The 8295-nt window shown below is 33.7% G+C and overlaps 1 protein-coding gene across 1 annotated transcript; it reads right to left on the reverse strand.

Annotated features, from left to right (window-relative positions):
• Positions 1-483: 483 nt before the first annotated feature.
• Positions 484-7561, reverse strand: LOC127135575 (potassium channel KAT1). Its single transcript, XM_051062238.1, has 10 exons — positions 7271-7561; positions 6980-7195; positions 6735-6890; positions 6571-6628; positions 6161-6478; positions 5418-5657; positions 1695-1793; positions 1372-1590; positions 873-1287; positions 484-746 (listed from the first exon to the last, which is right to left on the reverse strand). Exons 1-10 carry the CDS (start codon positions 7447-7449, stop codon positions 616-618), a joined length of 2031 nt encoding a protein of 676 aa, XP_050918195.1. The 5' UTR covers positions 7450-7561; the 3' UTR covers positions 484-615.
• Between the last annotated feature and the right edge of the window lie 734 nt (positions 7562-8295).

Consider the following 8295-nt stretch of genomic DNA (forward strand, 5'->3'; position numbering starts at 1 on the left):
TCCATAATTACGGTATGATTTAAAATAACAATAACGTATCCGACTGTATTATAAATTGTATTAGACAACTTCCTATATTTTTCTTCAAGTATTTTTATAAAACCTCAAAAATTCAATTTACTTTTGTAATGCAAAATCAACATATTAGGTACTTTTAAAGGTACATTTCAAATAGTTTCAATCAAAATTCACTTGCACCGGCCACAATGTGCAATACAATAACTGCAATCACAACATCATCAGCCGCAACCACAATCGCAACTACATCTGCGACCGCAATTTAAAACCACACTACTTACAGCAACCTGGCTTAAATTGCTACTATCTGCTGCTCTAAGTTTCTTAACAGTTCAATTATCGGCAAAACTAACCGTGGTGGGGCTATTAAGGACTATGGAAGTAAAGCCGTTAGTGAAAGCCTAGCTAGAGACTCATAATCTGGAATCATATTTTGTGTATGATTCTATTAACTTTCTCATTATATCGTAAAAGTAACAAATATACCTTACATTCAATATGAACTGCAAAAGTAAAATACATGAATATAAATTTTCAAAATTGTTGTGTACCTGAATATTTTTATTACTACATGCTAATAATTTTATATCTAAACTATTAGCTCAAAACTTGTTTGTCGTAGCAAAGAAAAAACAGTTGATCTTCGTCTCGAATGACACATAAATCATCTATCTCAGCATCTTCTGCACTTTTGATTATGTTAGGCTTTGGCATTCCAAACTTTTTTCCTACAGTTTCACAAGTTTACTGTCAGAATATGAAAATAAGATAAAAGCAAATGTTCTACATTCACCTAAAGTTCCAACATTTTAATTATTTTTCTCATTTTCATAACGTTAAAGCGGATGCTTTACCTGCAATTTCGAGAAGCTCTTCGATTGAATCCGGTAGAATAATCAGCTTTCCACCTTGTGGCGGTAAGGCAGTTCCGTGTTTGTCAAGAAAGTGGATGGTTACTCTCTTATTGTTTGCTTGTTTACTTGAGATTGAATGGTTACTTGTTCCATATTCATGAATCTTGTTTCGTTCTTCGTCTTCTTGAGATTTCTGTTTCCATCTAACGCGATTTAGTCTCTTTTCATTCGCTTCTTTTTCTTGGTGATTGTCATCCATGTTTGGAAACATGTCGTACAACATAGCTTCCCCGGGCGAAACATTTGTACATGCAAAACATGGATTTCCACTTGTGTTGTTCCCATGAAGCATGTCATGAAGTGCCAATCTAGGACATATAGGTGGATACTTAAAATCTTTTTCTGCTTTTAACATCTGTCAAGAGAAACAACAAAAACGTCATTTTTTTCGACCGAAAATAAACAGATAAAATAAGAAGTTGAATAATACATTCATTACCATAAAGAGATTCATCATTATAATTGGCGCTGCTTCGGGATTTGCATGTATGACATTCATCAATGAGCTTCGGCTAAGTTTCAATATTTGCGAAAGCTCTCTCGTCCTAACGCCGAAAGGTTGCGGTCGGTTGTGTAGAACTCCAATCTCTCCAAAAGTATCTCCTGCATTTGCCTTCATCGAAACTTGATCATAACTGTCAACAGTGTGAATGAACTCCTGCAGAACATTAAAATAATCATTAGAAATGTATACTTTTAAATTATATATGACTTTCTTTATAAAACTGATTTAATATTGCGAGTAATATGATTTTCACTCACCACTGCTCCTGACACCAGCATGTAAAGATCGGTTGGAGACTCATTTTGCAGTATAACATATTCTTTTGGTGGAAAATACACAGCTTCCATTTCTGGAACCTGTTATTATCATTGTCACATATTATAAAATAAATAACCGTTGAAATTGCTACAAATTTCTAGAATACTTTTAAATATAATATGAATGAAAATGGTAGAAGAGTCTAGAACTATGAAAAAGGTAGAAGAATCTAGAACTATAAATATATGAAAATGATAGAAGAATTTAGAACTATCATAATACTAATCTATCATGAAACATCTAAAAAAAACTAAAATAATGTAAAAACATTCACCATCATTGAAAGGTTGGTGACTGAGCCTATAAATAGGCAAGTTGTACTTTGCAAATTATCATCCAAGAAATCAATGTCATAGCCTTCTTTCTAAACAATTTTCTAAAACTATCTTATATCAACTATCAACGGTTCAACTATTAACCGTGACATCAGAGTAATGTTCGTCGTACATTGGACGTAATTATATTACCTACTTACTATTTTAAAATTCTCCTAACTACTTCAAAAATTTTTCCCTTATACTATTAACTCACTCCAATAATTTTTCTAAACTATGAATAACACCACTCAATCATTATTTATTTTTGTCCCTATTTTTAATGGTGAAAATTTTTGACGTGTTAAAATGAAGATATTTTTTCACCACAAGATTTATAGGACATAGTAGAAGAGGCTTCACCGCTCCCGAGGTTCAACTCTTAATGCAACTTTAGAAGAAGAGTTGAAGAAAAATAAATAAAAAAATTCAAATGCATTGTTCACCTTGCAACAAGCGGTGATTGGTGCAATTTTTACAAGAATTATGGGAGCTAAGACTGTCAAAGAAGCGTGGAACATGTTGCAGGAGGAGTTTCAAGGAAGCGACAAGGTACGTGTCATTAAATTATAATCTCTAAGAAGAGATTTTGAACTAATGAAGATTAAGGAGTTTGAGATAGTTAAAGATTATTGTTCTAAAGTTAAAGAAATAATTAAGCAAATGAGAGTTTTTTGGGAGGATATTCTTGACAAGAAAATTATTGAGAAAATTTTAATTACTATGCCCCCAAAGTTTGACCCAACCGTGACAAAGATTGAGAAAACCAAAGATCTGTCCAATCTATCGGTGACAAAACTAGTGGGCTCTCTTGAAGTATATGAGCAAAGACTGAAGACACACTTGAAAATGCCTCCAATAAAAGCTCAAATTTCAACCCCAAAATAAAGAAAATGGAGGAAAGAAAATTTATGGAGAAACTTCCAGAAGAAGAGAAGAAGTTCCTAGAATTCTCCTTAAGAACAAGTCTGACAAAAATCCTCCATGCAATATATGCAAAAGACTCGGTCACGCAGAGAAAAATTATTGGTACCGTAATATGCCACAATGCAACCATTGCAAGAAGTTCGGAGACGTAGAGAAAAATTATCGCAACAAAAGTAGGCATCAAACTAATATCACAGAGGAGCATGATCAAGAACAATGTATGTTCTATGTCACTCAAGACTCAATCAAAGAAAAAGGAGGAAGTTGGTACTTGGATAATGGATGCAACAATCACATGGTCAAGGATGATGTTATTTTCAAAAGCATTAATGAGTATGTCAAAGTCAAAAATCGAATAGGAAATGGCAATGTGGTTGAATCAACAGGCAAAGGTACTGTTATAGTGGTGACATATAAAGGTACGCGACTCATCCATGATGTCTTACTAGTTTCCAACCTAAAAAAAATCATCTAAGCATCGGGCAAATGATGGAGAGAGGTTACATACTACACTTTGAAGGAGGTGTATGCAAAATCTTTGACAACAAAAATAAACGGGTCAAGATAGCCAAAAGTAGAAGCTTCCTGCTAAATTTGAAATATGCAACTAACATTGCCATTAAGGTACAAGTTGATGACTCATGGCTTTGGCATCAGAGATTTGGACATTTCAACACACATTGAAGTTGTTACATGAGAAGAACATGATGAGAGATCTTCCAAGCATAAAGGAGAACAATGAAGTGTGTGAATGGTGTATTCTCGGTAACCAACACATATTTCCATTCTCAATAGGCGAAGCATGGAGAGCCAAATACCTATTGAAGCTAATACATACTAGTGTCTATGGAGCGATGACGATGCCATCACATGAGAACAACGTGTACTTATTACTCTTAATTGTTGACTTCTCTATAATGACATGGGTTTATTTCCTAAAAGAAAAATCAGAAGTCTTTGGAGTATTCAAAAAGTTCAAGACCCTTGCTGAAGATCAAAGTGGAAAACGAATAAAATTACTAAGAAGTGATTGCGCCAAAGAGTACACCTCCCGCGAGTTTGACATATTTTGTGAGGATGAAGGCATAGAGCGACAACTTACAGTCGCATATTTTCCTCAACAAAATGGTGTGTCCAAGAGAAAGAATCACACAGTTATGGAGATGGCTAGATCGATGCTCAAGGAGAAGGGATTGTCTAAAACATTGTGGGCTGAAGCAGTCTACATTACTATTTACTTACTCAATAGATGTCCAACTAAGGCAGTACAAGATAAGACTCCAATTGAAGCTTGGAACGGGGTAGAAGCCATCAACAAAACAACTAAGGATCTTTGGATCTATATGCTACATTCATATTCCAAATGTGAAGATGAACAAGCTTGAAGACAAGACTATACGAGGTATCTTCACGAGGTATAGCATAATCTTCGAGAGCTACCGTGTCTACAACTTGCAAACTAAAAAAACTCATCATCAGTCAAGATGTTGAAGTTGATGAAAATGATTCTTGAATTGGGATGAAGAAAAACTAGAGAAAAACATCCTTATACCAACTTAACTACCTCAAGAAGAACCTGAGGAAGAAGACCCAGTTGAACCTCCTTCACCTCCACCACAACAACAAGAGTAAGAACTATCACCACCAAAGTCTATTCCAAGATGAGCAAGATTTTTGGTGGACATATATGAAACCTACAACTTGGCCATACTTGAACCTTGAAGCTTTGAAGAAGCCTCAAAGCAGGAAGTGTGGGCCAAGGAAATGGAAGAAGAGATAAAGATGATCAAGAAAAATAACACATGGGAGATAGTAAATCGTCCCCATAGAAAAGATATCATTGGGGTTAAATGGGTCTATAAGACAAATCTCAACCCTGATGGCACCATGCAGAAACTCAATGCAAGGCTAGTAGCTAAGGGTTACTCATAGAAATCAAGTATCATTTATCAAAGAAGATAAAACAACTAAAGAGATCAAATTCGACTACTGCAAGATAAGAGATCAAATTGCAGACATATTCACGAAGGCGTTGCCAAAGACCAAGATTTGAAGAGCTACATTGTAGAAGAACCTAGAACTATAATGTGTATGAAAAAGGTTGAAAAATCTATAATTATAAGTGTATGAAAATGATAGAAGAACCTAGAACAATAATGATACTAATCCATCATGAAACATCTAGAAAGAACTAAAATAATTTAGAAACATTCACCACCATTGAAAGGTTGGTGACTTGGGCCTATAAATAAACAATTTAAGTTATCATTCAAGAGATCAATGTCGTAGTCTTCTTTCAAAATAATTTTTTAAACTATCAACTATCAACTATTCAACTATTAATAATAAGGATAATCTATTGTTTTGTATATTGCTTGTAATAGTGAATAATGAATAGAAATAAAGAATGTGAGTAGTTACCAGTTGAAAAAGAAAATCATGTGAAACTTGTTGGAAGAGATATGATTTCTGCACGACGGGATAAAATAGATGGTGTGAAATGGTGGCACGAATTGCTTTTGGCATGCTGTTTATTGTTTCTTGTTGCTTTAATCCATCTGTTTTGAACTTCAAAGATAAATGTGATAGTATTTGATCTTGTGTATCATGAGGCAGATGATTTTTCGTTACAAATTCAGAAGCTGCTCTCACTGTATCTCTCTGTAGAGGCAAGAAAGATAATTTCACATTTAATTAAAAAAATAAAAACAAAATTATCTAACACAATTTCTAATGCAATCGGTCGCATGATTTTAAATTGCAGTCCAAAAGACTATTACATTACCAATATTATACACCTCCCAAACATTTGTAACCAAACTATGTACTTGTGGTTATGTTTTGGACCCATGTTAGTGGGTATAATACACTTTTTCCCTGCCACCACTAGACGACAAAACAAAATGGCCCACAAATATTTTTTTTCAGACATTCTTTAATTGAAGGATTAATTTTGGCTTAACATCTAATGACTATGTTAAGGTAGTCATAAAGTGTTGGACAATATTTAGATTCGATGATTAGAATTTCCTAAAAAAACTAAAGGTCACATGGGAGATTCACACTGACCAAATGATTTTATGGTTCCAACATCTATGGTTGAAATAATGCTTAATTGGTGGATACTAATTAAACTCTAAAAAGAATAGGATAAGAAAACTTACAAAAGTTCTGGTATGGCTTGTCCACTGAACAACAAGATTTGTAATATTTCCAATTATATAAGCTTGTAATCCCAAGTTGAACAACATGTAGAAAATATCAAATGTCATTTCTTTAGGATTCACAGGGTGCAAATCACCATAGCCAGTTGTAGTCATTGTGACAATAGCCCAATAAATTGATGTCACATATCTATCCCAAATAGATGTTTCTTTAAATTTTGGAAACACAGAACCAATCCATGTATCATTTGGATCACTGTGCTTATCTGCAATAAAATAAATAAAGCATCCAGCAAAGTGTAGCACAAACAAGGTCACCTGAAAATTTCATCAAATTTAATTCGTCAAAATATTTAAAATAATTACGAAATATATTTAATAAGAAATATTATTTGAATTTTGAAACTTACAGCAATGAGCTTTATACACCTAGTCCAAAAGTAATTGAAGCGAATATCTTTCTCAAGCCTGAAACAACAAAATTACAGCAATGATTCTTCTTTGCAATATTAAGATCATCGCGATCGACATGATTGTGATTTATGGATAAAACTTAGAAACATCAGATTCTGACCTTGCGAAAAGAGAACTGACTCGTCTGAGACGCCATAACCGAAGCATATTAAGGAGTTTGAACCCAATCGCGTCGCTATTTTTAGTGAATAAGGAGATAATATATTGCAAAGGCGCGGTTGAAGAAACATCGAAGATAAACCAAGTACATACGTACCTGTAAATGTAATCAAAAACTTTTCATGTATCAAAATTCATACATAGATGGAACGAAAAGTAAGGATGATCAAGTAGTTAGATATGTACCGGACTGCAATTTTCTTTGGATCATCGACAAGAAGGTAAGAATGATCATCAAGATACGCAACAAAGAATGTCATGACTATGTCGATTGCAAAGAAAGCATTGATAATGTTATCGACGATCAACAGTGTAGGATGCTTATCAGGTAGAAAAGCGAAATGAAAGGGGCACATCCATGCAGAGTAAATCACCAGAAGTATCAACCACATCTCCCAAGCCCTGCAAGAATGACTCGTCACTTCCGAGACGAAGTTCAAATTCAAATAAAATGTAAAAAATAAAGAGACATATTACCTATGCTTTGGATTGAAAGGAGAGATTATGTATCTTCTTAATCTTGTTTCTTGGTTGATTCTTGCTCCGAGAGACGGCAAGATATCAGTAGACAGAAAGTTGCCATACGGAAAAGCTCCGGTATGGAATTCGTCGACCCAAAACCTCTTGAAAAATCTCTTGGTGCATGAGGATGACATGATGGGCTTGAATCGATCCTTTGAGGTTTAAGAAGATGCAGTTGAATTGAATTGAATCGATCCGCTAGTAGATTAGCATATTTATAGTAATGCCGTTTTGACTAAGTTGCGCTGGTTCCTTTGCACTTTTTGTTGAGATGCCTGTGATATATATATACACTTTAAAGGAATAATCAAGAAACTTTTGCGCATGATTTATATTTATATACCATGAAAAGTAGTTAGAAAACTGTGGTGGTAAAATAAAGTTACGATAAAATGGAATAGAAGAAGCAAAATGATAACAAACTTGTATGTATATATGCTATGCCGAAATTTGCATGTGATTTGACTTGTGTTTATACCTAAATTTATTTCACATGGAAAATGAAATCTACTATTGTAACAGTAACCTATGATTGTTCTGAAATCAAGATTTTAACTCAGCAAATAGAAGTGTTTCATTTAAAATGGAAAGACAGATAGTGGAATTGAATTGAAATAGATTCTATTTATTAGACATTTATACCAATAATCTTCATCTTATATAGCTTACCTTTTTACGAGAGATTCCCAAAATATATGCTAGGAAAAGATTCCCCAAAATGAAGCTTGAGTTAAACATGAGTAACAAACATGTAGAGTTAATTGAAATTCATGTGGGTGGAATTTAAATTAAAAATGGTAGCTCTACTATATATAGTTTGTTATAGCTCTTGACTCAGTTAGCTAAAATTTAGGGGTAACATTTTAGGGTTTTTATCTTCACAAAAGCTATAAAATTTTAGGGTTTTTAAAACTAAGCCTTACACGTTTTAAAAAGAAAAATATACTAAGGCTCTGTTTGGCCTTGTTTTTTAAATATAA

The sequence above is a fragment of the Lathyrus oleraceus genome, chromosome 4 (assembly GCF_024323335.1).
Source record: "Lathyrus oleraceus cultivar Zhongwan6 chromosome 4, CAAS_Psat_ZW6_1.0, whole genome shotgun sequence".
NCBI lineage: Eukaryota > Viridiplantae > Streptophyta > Magnoliopsida > Fabales > Fabaceae > Lathyrus > Lathyrus oleraceus.

Coding starts and splice junctions, on each gene's coding strand:
- LOC127135575 (XM_051062238.1), bottom strand. CDS start 7,449: ATGTCATCCTCATGCACCAAGAGATTTTTCAAGAGGTTTTGGGTCGAC. Junction 7,196..7,270: donor CCTTTCAATCCAAAGCATAG/GTAATATGTCTC, acceptor TCATTCTTGCAG/GGCTTGGGAGATGTGGTTGA. Junction 747..872: donor AGAGCTTCTCGAAATTGCAG/GTAAAGCATCCG, acceptor GTGAAACTGTAG/GAAAAAAGTTTGGAATGCCA.